The 12,532-nt window shown below is 46.8% G+C and overlaps 1 protein-coding gene across 3 annotated transcripts in view; it reads left to right on the forward strand.

The window, feature by feature from the left end:
* Positions 1-10,491: 10,491 nt before the first annotated feature.
* LOC146861849 (low-density lipoprotein receptor-related protein 2-like) overlaps positions 10,492-12,532 on the forward strand; it is an 837,432-nt gene continuing 835,391 nt past the window's right edge. For all 3 annotated transcript variants that reach the window (XM_085641010.1, XM_085641012.1, XM_085641011.1), the window contains exon 1: positions 10,492-10,640. In XM_085641010.1, the coding sequence (XP_085497136.1) occupies positions 10,562-10,640 (79 nt within the window). In that variant the 5' untranslated portion in view covers positions 10,492-10,561. The remainder of the gene's footprint in view (positions 10,641-12,532) is intronic.

Here is a 12,532-nt window from a genome sequence, read left to right on the forward strand (position 1 = left end):
AACTCCCAAAAGTAGATTGCAGAAAGTTCAGTCCAGTCCTTTCACTGCCCAAGACAGAAGCAGCCACTGCAGGCCAACACATCAAAGCACACAGCAAAGTGGTAGTTCCTCCTCACAGCTTCTCCATCTCTTTTTCTTGGCGGTCTTCTTGATCCAAAAGTGTTCTAAACTTCAGGGGTCTGGGCCCCAATATTTGTATCCCAAACCCTTTGATCTCTTAGGCAGAAAGTGTCTGTGCCCAGCCAGAACCAGTTCTGCCTTCTCTGGTGTGACTTCCTGGCAGGAGGTGGAGACGGCATTGTCAGAGGCAGACCAGGCCCTTTGAGGTGCGAGGAAATCTCCTCCCCCTTCCCCAATTGCAGCCCAGGTCTATTCAGCCGTTTCCTGACCCACCTAAACTACCTGGAGCCACTCCTGCTCCCCAGCCTTCTGTCATCCAAAACCCAGACAGGCAATCCACATTCCAGCAGAGGCACACAGGATGACTGAGCAAGAAAATACCTACTTTCTAAAAGTGGTATTTTCAAACACAGAATGTAAAAATCACCTTCACTAAAAGATGCATCTTTAGATTCAGAGTTCAGGCATACTAAACTTTATTTTCCTACCTAGTTCCCAGGGCCAGTTATGTTTATAAGATGTTATAAACAAACTTCCCATTCTGTCCTATGGGGAACAGGTAGTCTTGCAATAGTGAAAAACAAAATTGGCAGTAATTCACTATCAAGACATGCCACACATACCAGGGCATGTCCTACCTTTCACATACACTGCACCCTCCCCACAGGGGTACCTTGGGCCTACCTTAGGGGTGGCTGACATGTAAGAAAAGGGAAGGTTAGGGCCTGGCAAGTGGGTGCCCTTGACAAGTCGACATGGCAGTACCAGACTGCGCACAGGCTCTGCAATGGAAGGTCAGAGTAACATTTACAGGCTGTTTGGGTGGGTGGCACAATCCAGTGCTGCAGCCCACCAACAGCATTTGATCCACAGGCCCTGGCACACGCAGTGCACTTTACTAGGGACTGACCCATAAATCAAATAGGCCAATCATGGAAACACCAATCCATAACACATTGTACCACAGGAGCACTTGCACGTTACCACTGACCAGCAGTGAGAAAAGGGAGCAGAAACACTAAGCCAGCACAAACAGAGTCAAAACCGGGAGGTCAGAAAGCAAAAACTCAGGGGAAACACGCCAAAAGATGCCAAGCCTAACAGTAATGCATCTGGCTATTGCAACCCTGTGGTCTCTTGAATCTTTGCGAATTTTTAGTTTGAGAGTACCGTTGTACTTCTCAACCAAACCTGCTGACTGGGGGTGATTCCCAGCATGGAACTTCGGTCCGATGTGTAGTCCCTCGCAAACTTGCTGGATAACCTTGTCATTGAAATAACTTCCGTTCCCACTCCAGATCAAACGGGGCAAGCTGAAGCAATGAAAGAACTCCTTCAGGAGTATCTTTGCAGTCGTAATGGTTGTATTTTCCTTAGTGGGGTAGGCCTCAACCCATTAACTGAATGCACAGACGACCACCAACACATACTTCAAATTATTGACCCTGTCCATTTCAATAAAATCCATCCAGAGGACCACAAACGGGAAAGTGGGGAGTGCAAAATTACCGGGAGGTGTAGGGGTACCCTTGCCAGGATTGTGCATCATGCACACCATGCAGTATTTTACCAAATGGGCAGCTGTCTTGGAGACATTGTCATTCTGCCATACGGGGGTCTAACAACTTGCAAATACCCTTAGCACTGATGTGAGCTGGGCCATAAACCATTGTCACTTCAAGAAGAACGCATGCATCCGGCAATATCCTTCTCTGCTTCCCTGACTTATCAATCCAACATCACTCATCATTCAAATTTGCTGTACTGTCTTGCCACACCGCTAATTCCTCCATCGTGGCCTCACTCTGGATTTCTTTAACATTCTCGAGTGTATCCTCAAACATGGAGAACTCTGGCACCCATCTGGCTGGTCCTGCTAAAATCATTCTTTTCATTTTATTGCGGGCTGTTACTTAGCTGTCTAATCTGCAAAAGCGTACCCCTCACCCACCTTGTCAGTAACCTTCTTATGAGCGCTGCACTTCACAATCGCCAGTTTCTGAGCGAGCAGCAGGGCGGGCAGAAGCCTTTATATGAGAGGACCATGCTGAATGCGTGTTTTATGGGAAGTAAGGAACCCTTTTTCTGCCCAGAGTCACTTGAAATTATGGGCGACCCCGAACGCGTAATGGCTGTCAGTATAAATATTAACAACCAGTCCCTCGCTCAGCTAACAGGCTCGAATAAGGGCAACTAACTCAGCTGCTTGGGCGGACTGGTAGGGAACTTGTGAAAACTCAACTACCGTGCGCAGGGTAGTTATTACATATGCGGCAGTGGTGGTGCCATCTGGTAATTTGAAACAAGCGTTGTCGAGGTATAATTCCCTATGGGGGTCAGATAAGGGAACATCAGTCAGGTCTGCCCGTCATTTCGTCTCCTCCGTTCGGAAGATACAATCATGTACGTCTATCTCCTCATCCTCAGAAGGGAGGGGTAGTAACGTGGCTGGATTCAGAGCGGCACAGCATTTGATCGTATTGTGCTTTTAAAAGAGCGCCAGCTCGTAACCGGTCAGACATGCACTGGTGAGGTGCTACATCTTCTCCTTATTCAAAAGTGTATCCACAGCATGGGGTACCATAATTGTGAGGTCAGTATCAAGTACGAGTCCAGCCAATTGTCTTATCGAGGCGGCCACGGCCGTAACCGCTCCTAGACAGCCCAGGAGGGCTCGAGCGACAGGGTCAAGCACGGCAGAGAAATAAGCACACGGTCGTTGCTTATCCCTGAATTTTTGTGTTAAGACCGAAAGTGCGCAACCACCCAGCTCGTGGACATACAACATGAAGCATTTGGCATGGTTCAGGGTACCAAGCACTGGAGCCAAGCAAAACGCAGTTTTCAATTGCTCAAAAGACTGCTGACACTCTGGCGTCCAAGGCAGGGGCTCATGCACATCTTTTAGTGTTAGTGCAAGCAGGGGCTTAACAAGCAGTTAGTATACAGGTATCCACTGCCTGCAATAGGAAGTGATACCTATGAAAGCGTGCACATCCTTCTGAGTTTGTCAGGGGTCAATCTCCTACCCTCCTTCGACAGTAGGTGGCCTAAATAGGTGACCTCCTGTCGACAATACTGGGATTTGGAAAGGGATACCTTATGACTATGGTCAGCTAACTGGAACAACAGTTTAATCATACTGTCTCTGCAACCCTGTTCTGTATCCGAGGTAATGAGCAGGCCGTTAACATATTGGAGTAATACATTACCTGTGGGAAGTGACAAAGAATCCAACTGACTTTTCAACGCCTGACTATAGATACTCGGACTCTCTGTATAGCCTTTAAGAGCGCGGCAGAATCTAAAGCTCCTTCCAGCTAGGGTGAACCCGGACAAAAACCTGCTGTCAAGATGAATTGGGATGCTAAAAAAGGCATTTTTCAAGTCAATGACAGAAAAGAATTTAGCAGAAAAAGGAATAATTGTCAATAGAGTCGTAATGTCAGGGACCACTGGAAACTGGAGAATCACTATTTTGTTAATTTTACGCAAATCAATCATAAAGCGATAAACATCTTCGTGATACTCAGAGGGACCTGAAGGTGTCCGTTTGAGAATGGGAAGAATAGGACAATAGCAAACATTAGTAGTTGTCTCCTCAACTACTCCTTTCTCAATCAAATTGTGCACTATTGTAATCAAGGCTTGCTCACCTGCCTGTGGTATCTTATACTGAGGAATACGGGGTAAAACAGCACCTTCCATAACACAAATCAAAACAGGCGATATCTGAAACAAACCCACATCTGTGTCATCCTTTGCCCACAGTGTGGGTGGCACATCTTTGAATTCAGCAGGGAGAGGTGCATCTTTAGACAGGCACTGCGTAGTGCACACAACATTCAGACCCACTGTCATGTAGACACCCTCCAGGGAGCAATAAATTGTGGCATGCAGTTTCTTCAATAGATCCGAACCCATCAAATTCTCTCCACAATTGGCCATCGGCAAGAATGGCAAATCCACAGTGAAAGGACCAAGAGTCAACGCAAGAGGTTTGGAAATGGGGCTCACAACCGGTACACCATAAAAACCTACTGAAACATTATTATGGCCAGGCAATGCCACCCCAGGGACCAAGGAACGAGAAATAGAACTATTTGTTGCACCTGCATCTACCCAAAACTCCTTAGTTGAACCATGTCTGGTCTACAGGTATCAAAACTGGTCCCTCACCCTGTCCATGGCTGTCCTAGCTGTAAGACATCCCGGTCACCTCATCTGTATCATAGTCATCATGGCAGTATTGTTTGCCCCGAGATTCGTCAAAGTAGTTTTGATCAGTACAACCCTGCGATGTCTCAGCTATCTGAGCCCTGTCCTGGTCACCATCGCCATGACCCCGTCCACGAGAACCCTGTCCTCTTGGGACCGCCACCTTTTGCAAAAGCACCGGCCACTCGCCTTGCCAGTGTTCCTCCTCCTTGCAGTACTCACATTGGTTCGGTCCTACAGGCGTAGTATTCCTGCCAGTACGGGGAAGCTGTCGGGCCATGCCACCACGTCCTCTTTCATTACCTCGAGTAGCCTGTTGCAACAACACCTTTGTCTTCCAATCTTTATGCTTTTTCTCCACCTTCTCCTTTTCCTCATTTTCCCTGTGCTCATAATACTGCGCCATATTCAAGATAACAGAAGGAGAAGATGTGGACCAGGTACTCTCGGAAGCCTGTAATTGTGTTGCAATCCCAGGAAGCAAATTCAAAACATATCTACTAACAAACAAACGCACACCACCTTCAATTGACAAGTCCTGTCCACTATAATCCAGAAAAGCACTTTCAAACCGGGTGAAAAAATCAGACACACTCTCATCTTTCTTCTGGCGACAAGCAGTTAGCTTGTCCCAATCTATCTTTTGGGGTGGAATAAGAGAATGTATATACGTGATAATTCAGCCAGGCAAAGCAAGTATCTCTGCCTTCGGCTTCTAACCAGGCTCCTTATCCAGGTCCCATACTTTAATCTGATCCCAGGTACCACCCAATTCCACAACATGATCCTGCGTATGTACCTGCCTCCAAATATCAACGGGCACCAACAAACCAAAGAACATTTTGATATCCGCAAGCCTCATCACGGTCGATGAAACAGCCTCAGTCAATTCTTTATAATATGCAGTAGGATTTTTCCTAGGGTCGGGTAACTGAGTCTTAAGGGACAAGACTTCACTCCTTTTCCATGGGGTATAAACCCACTGTTCTTGGAAACAGGCCGCTACCCCTGGTCTGATAGCAACATCATGCTGATCTCGTTGCTCTGGTATTTCAGGGTGATATACGAGGTGGACCTTCCTCATCAGAAACTGAGACACCATCATCGGGTTCTTCTCAAGCAGCCTACTCCGATAAGCAACCAACGTCGCAACATTATCGAAAACATGACCAGGCGCCATATCAGCTATATAGACATGATCCTTAATATCATGGATAAACCGTGGTGCTGCCTCATTGAAACACTGCTCCCAAAGCCCAATCAAAGTAGACGACATGTTTTTAAGGGTATGCTGCTGCACAAAAGGCTCATAATCTTCATCACATTCCACACATCCTCTACGCCATAAATGGGATTCCGGGCCCACTGCGCAGCCTGATTAGCTACTACTTGTTTTTCAGCCTCCCCCACGTCAGATCGTATCCGCGTTCGCCCTAATCAGTCCTTGAATTTCGTCCAGTCTCTATCTTCAGGGCCGCGAACTGGTGTCCCAATACTCTGCAATGTCGGTAAATGGAGGAAAAGAGTGGGAGTGATAACAGAGGTAATGGGTATTAATGTCGCTGCTGACTGGGCTGGAAGGGAGGAACAGTCGAAAGGGGTATCGAAGCAATAGGTGTTGCAAGAATGCTAACAGTCGTAGCTACCACAGACGGCGAAGACAAAGAAAGGACAGGAGGTGCCATGGCCAAGGCAGAGTGAGCAACAGTAGCGGAAGCAGAGTCAGCAGAGGCAGAAGAACCGGTCAGCTGGGCCTCTGGGGTAAGAACGGGATACTCCCTCTGCAGGGCATATGGGGGTAGGGGTTGAACATCTAACAATTCTTCAACAAAAGCATCATTTTCCTCTTGAGCTACATAAGATTTATCAATATTCAGTCGAAACCTCATATCCTCACATTCAATTCCTATCTTATGCTTCTCTCTATCATGTGCTACAGCCTTCTGAGTCAATGCCTGCATTCTTCCCTTCCGGGCCTCTTTCTCTGCTTTCATTCGCCTCTCTTTAGCCTCCTTTTGCCATGTTCTGAGGGAATAAAACATCGACTGTCTACTCCTTTTCGCAAACAATTTCTCTTGTAACATACTAATTATTTGTTCATCAAAAGTGCCCTTCAACGGCCACTGCAACTCGGCATTGTCCCTTGTATATTTGTGCTATAACAGTCTAAACATAATAGGGCCAATGCCATGCTTTACATACATGCAGTGCTTAATTTGTGCCAGTGCTTTCCAGTGCTCAGCACCAGTACTTAATCGCCAGCACCGGGGCCTATGCCTATCTGCCACACGGTAGCGAGTGTCTGCCAATTTAGGTACGAGCACAACAACTTCTGTTTATTATTTCAATTTAACTTTCCAATTACTAGTATTTGCCTCCAAAGCCATTCTTATAGCTTTGGAGGCCTGTAATAGTATGAATTGTCACACTTTTAAGAGTGTGATGATTAGTAGTGTGTTGGTGCTGTCATTGGCAGTGCTGCCAGGTGCGCCGGATGGTGCAAGCTCTAGTGTCCTCCTGTCGAGGGCCCCGGCACTATGGACCAGATGTAGGAAGCCAAATAGCAAGCGCAAATGCTGAAATTCGCTATTTGGCTGCTTGCAATGTAAGTAAGTTTAAACCTACTCGCAAAATAAGGAATCGCAAATTTGCGATTCCTTATTTTGCGCAAGCATTTAGAGAATCGCAATTTGCGATTCCCTAAATGCTATGCTGGTAGGCATCGCAAATTGCGATTTTGCCTTAAGGAATCACAAAATACCACCAACTTCAAGTTGGTCGTATTTTGCGATTTCATTTCAAAAAGCACTTTTTGGCTTTTTACAAAGTGCCACGTGGTGCACATACATGCCCTTAGGGCATGTATGTGCGCCACATGTGCACACATGCACATTTCAGGGGTGCAACAGGGTGTCCTTTTGGAACCCTTGCACCCTTGAAATTGCCCCCGCAATTTGAGAGTGCCTCTTGGTGACTTGCAAATTGTGGGCGCAAATCCTATTCATTCCTATAGGCCTTGTGGCCCATAGGAATGAATGGGATGGGATTCCTTGATTGCGAATCTCAATTTGCGATTCGCAATTAACGAATAATAAGGAATCACAAATATTTTTGCGATTCCTACCTACATTCAATTTTGCGAGTCCTTAATAGCGAATCGGTAAAAATCACGATTAAGGACTCGCAAAATTGAATTTACCTACATCTGGCCCTAAGTTTTTTACAAATTAAGCACTGCCTACAGGGCCCCAAATGGATTATCTGTGGGGTGAGGTGGAGGCTTGGATTGGGGAAGGTGAGTCCGTCCAAGCACATTGTAATTCATATTACAAACCAAGGGGCTTCTCCAATCAGAATAAAAAAGAAAAAATAACAAAATTCGCTGAGCTGCTCACGCCTGACATTACAATACTTAAGATCATTTACTGGTAAATGCAAAAACATACAGAACATTTTTAGGTCAAGCCTGGGCTGCACATGTGCTGCTCTGTGGCATGCTGTATTGGAGTATGAAATCAAAGCCCCACCAACTCTCCACTCATATTTGTCATTGACTTGTGTCATTGTCCTTCGTAAATGCTGGCTTCTGATTCGTTAATAGGCTTATTGGTCACTCCTTACTATTGCCTTGTCTTCCTTTGTAACCTCCCATGAGGACTGACCCTTTTACTTCGGTTGTTACAAGGTACCTCTTTTTTAGTCTGTATGCACTATTTTCTTTAATGAGTTCCTCCTCCTTAAGTCACGACACACTTTCTGGCAACATTCAGCATGCCAAGCCTTCTTTCACTTTCCGAAAAAAGAACTATTGATGGACAGAATGCAGAACAATGTCATACATTCACCCCAGTACAGAGATATGGGCCTAAATCCATCATTTTTTTACTCACCATGCCATTCCAGTTTGAACCCAGCCATATGCAAATCAGTCTTGACCCTGTGCCCAATGGGAACAGTCCAGCCCGAGCTGCCAGGCCAGGTCCTCCCTGGACTGGAAGAAAGCATCCTAGGACCGGTTTCAGGGTTTCACCCCTCATCAGCCAAGATAGCTTGACTCCAGTGGCATGGAGAGCACGGGACCCACGTCTGGACATACCCGTCCCACTCAGGGTGACAAATGCAAAAAGAACAATTGATGGTCAGAATGCAGACCAATGTCATACATTCACCCCACTACAGAGATCTGAACCTAAATCCATCGTTTTTTCTCACCGTGCCATTACAGTTTGAACCCAGCCATATGCAAATCAGTCTTGACCATGCACCCAATGGGAACAGCCCAGCCCGAACTGCCAGGCCAGGTCCTCCCTGGATTGGAAACAGGTATCTTAGGACTGGTTTCGGGGTTACACCCCTCATCAGCCAAGATAGCTTGACTCCAATGGCATGGAGAGCACGGGACCCACACCTGGCATACCCGTCCCACTTTGGGTGACAAATGCAAAAAGAACAATTGCTGATCAGAATGCAGAACAATGTCATACATTCACCCCAGTACAGAGATCTGGGCCTAAAGCCATCATTTGTTTGCTCACCATGCCATTCCAGTTTAAACTCAGCCATATGCAAATCAGTCTTGACCCTGCGTCCAATGGAAACAGTCCAGCCCGGACTGCCAGGCCAGTTCCTCCCTGGACTGGAAACAAGCATTCTAGGACCGGTTTCGGGGTTTCACTCCTCATCAGCCAAGATAGCTTGACTCCAGTGGCATGGAGAGCACTGGACCCACGTCTGGGCATACCCGTCCCACTCAGGGTGACAAAGGCAAAAAGAACAATTGATGGACAGAATGCAGAACAATGTCATACAGTCACCTCAGAATAGAGATCTGGCCCTAAATCCATCGTTTTTTTGTTCACCATGCCATTCCAGTTTGGACCAAGGCATATGCAAATCAGTCTCGACCCTGCACCCAATGGTAACAGTCCAGCCCGAACTGCCAGGCCAGGAACTTTTCGAGCAGCCCAGGGCAATGTCAGACGCTTCTTTGAATAGGTCTCCCATTTACAAGAGTTTGAGCTAATGGCATTGTAAATGACAATGCCTTTTTTATGTGTTGATTAGCAAAACAGATAAATAAAAGGCATAGTCATTTACAATGCCAATAGCTTAAGCTCTAGCAAATGCGAGACCTATTGCATTGCAAATGCTTGTTAATACTTGTTGGTGTTCAGTTTTCATGGCATTCTCAGAACTAGCGTTCCCGGTCAATTATTTAAAGTCAAGCAAACTGAGAAAATGGAATATCCCCTGGGAGTGCTTTTGGTAAAAGGGGCCGGGGTCACTAGGTGCCCGCTCAGACAGAGATGAGCATGTCATGTCTGAAGTGATTATTGTTGTGCGTGTCAACTCAGGAACACGTTTGGAAATTCAGATATCACTATTTCAAGTGACATTACATTAAAAAAAAAAAGAGCTCTTAAGGAGGGCACGGTGAAGCCTACCCCTCGCCGCTAATTATTTTAAGAAAGTGTCCTCGTAAGAGTTGCCTAATTAAAATAATATAACATTGTGCAGCAGAGAGACAGCAGAGCCAACTGTATGAAACCTGCCACAAACGTTTTTATGTTTCGCTTAATAAAAGCAGGAGGCGCCGTTGCGCGCGCGCACACTCACCGAGCAGCTCTGGATTCGTTATGTCGGTCACTTCGCACTTGTACCTTTTTTCTTGCCTGAAGTGTATTCCGCAGTCATTTTCAGTCACAAAGGGAGAAAAAAAGAACGGCGAGATTGGAAACAGCCTGTGACATTCTGTGACCTGGTAAGTACGCCTTTACTTCATCTGATATAATGGGATGGGTAATGTGGCAAAGGAAAGAAAGTGCTTAGGTTATGCGTCCTCACAAAAAAGCGAGGAGGTGATAATGCAGCTGATGCGATGTTTAGAAGCCGCTCTGCGGCAAGGGGGGGCCTTTAAGTGTTGGCAACAGAGCAGAAGGGGTTCAGAATTAATGGTTTGGAGGAGGCTCTGAGCAGCCCGTTTGACTGCGGGTACTTTACTTCTGGACACCATGCCCGCGCGGCTGCTGCAGGTGGAAGGTGAGCCAGTGGGAGGGGCCTCTCCGCGCCCCGCCCACATTCCATGCCCGCCCATTACAAACGCGCTCGCGTATCTATTTAAACCCGTTCTGGCAGAATGTACAGGTTATTTTTTTGTCCAGCTTGCTGAGCTGCTGGTTGTGGTCGCACCCCTCCCGCTCGCCACCGCTATCTCGCTTGCAACATGGGCTGGAGCTGGAAGGAGCGACTGCTCCTGTGGGTGGCGCTGCTGTGCTGCAACACCCGGACCCGGGCTGCTGCAGGTGAGCGCTTCCCGGGCGGGCAGGGGGGGGGAGAACTTTATCACGGTGGGATTTGCCTAGAAGAGATTTTAGGGGACGGTCAGTTAAGTTCTTTTTAACTTGCCCAGTTAAGGGGATGCCTGCACTTTGGTCAGGGAGTTTGTCTACTGATTGGCCAGCAGGAGTAAAGTGTTGGGACTCCACTTCCACCAAACCGACTCTCTCAAATAGGGTCAAGTTGAACCATTTACTACAGCAATTTAATAATTTTTAAGTAATTTTACAGTGATGGTTAGCTGACAGGCCAGGTTCTTTGTTAATGTGTTGCTTTTCCCAGTATATCCGTTGTACACTGGCGGCTCTCTGGGTAGCACCTAATTCAAGGCAGGTCGTATCACCTGGCTGATGCACCCGCCCCACCTACATCCGTAGAAACTCCCCTCGGGAGGCGCGGCGCCTGCTCGTCGTTTTATCCCCGCATCTCAAGACTCGTCCACCTTCCTGCTGCTCGCATTGGGCTGGTAAATAGTCAAGTTTGTACCCTGTCAAATTTCCACTGAGCGATTATTTGAAGCCATTCGCAGGGACAGGCGCCTATTGATTGAGATGCTTTTGCCCCCCCTCACCCGGCTGGGCAGTTAACACGTGATTGCGTGCAAGAAACAGTCAGGAGCGAGTGGGGTTTATAATTTTGCTTTTTCACACACCCTTTTTGGCCTCAAAATAACATGTTGGGCAGGCGCGCAACGCCCATTGGACTCAAAGGACTTCAGCCCCCCTTCGTGTGGCAGCCCGGGATGAGACAGCTTCCCGGGTACACACACAGCCGCACCCAAGTACTTCACAGGTCTTTAAAAGACCTTTTGCTTGTTAATGAGGCTTTGATGGTTTTCACCCCCGCTTAGAGCCCCTGCAGCTCCACTCTGCCTTTTGCTTAAATAATCAGCCCCCCCCCCCCCCACCGGAAATTATTTCCTAGCTTTCTGACAGTGTTGTAATCCTCCTCCACAACTGCTTGTGTTACAGATAAAATAAATTAAACTTTGTTCCGTTGTGTTGTGAAAGTTCTCACGTTATGCATTAAACGAGCATTTTCAATCCAAATGTGGCCTTTTTAAGTAGTAGAAAGTTTTACACCGAGCTTCACAGCGCCAGGAGTTTGGCATGCTTCATTAGTGGTCTGATGGCTTGGCATTGGGAAGCATCTAAGAGTGTTAAAGCGTGCTGTTTGTACAGTCTCCTACTTATGGGTTGCCTAGTTTGGACCAGGCTATGCCCCCTCGAAATGGCATTCTCCTTTTGTTAAACCATAAGTTCTATTGTAAAATTGTGTGCCTAAAATCGGTTTCTACTGGTCTCACTTCCACCAGGGTTGAGCACCAGATCCTGCTTATCAGTAAATGTGTGGGGGCTCAAATATTGCCCTCTGGGGTCAAACGTATTCTTCAGGACTATAGGTATCTCAGATCATATATTGTGAAACAGTGCTGTTCAGGTGGGTTACATTTTTCCCAGGCCTTGCTCCTTGCAGAGGCCTTGCAGTGCACTATTTCCTAAAACTGTGGGCATGTGCAGCATGTCCCATAGGATGGGACATTGATCATAGTCCGCAACATGAAAGTGATACCCATTTACTGATTGAGAGCATTATTAATGGCTCGAGACTAGTCGGTTGTTTTTTCTTCTATAGAAGCCTCAGGCGTAATGTTATGGTGTATTGAAACCTATATAAGAGACTTGTGACTGCATGCTTAACTGCGTTATTTCAATGTACACATGTGATCATGGAAAAGTAGGCGCAGTGAAGAAAGGTAATTGCTTGGGTTATAGTTTAGTGAAGCTGTAATTGAAACCAGGTTTCCTAATTACGAATTGTGCAATTTAGGACCCGGATGGGTGTCATTCATTCCCTT

Source organism: Triturus cristatus, chromosome 2_2 (assembly GCF_964204655.1).
Source record: "Triturus cristatus chromosome 2_2, aTriCri1.1, whole genome shotgun sequence".
NCBI lineage: Eukaryota > Metazoa > Chordata > Amphibia > Caudata > Salamandridae > Triturus > Triturus cristatus.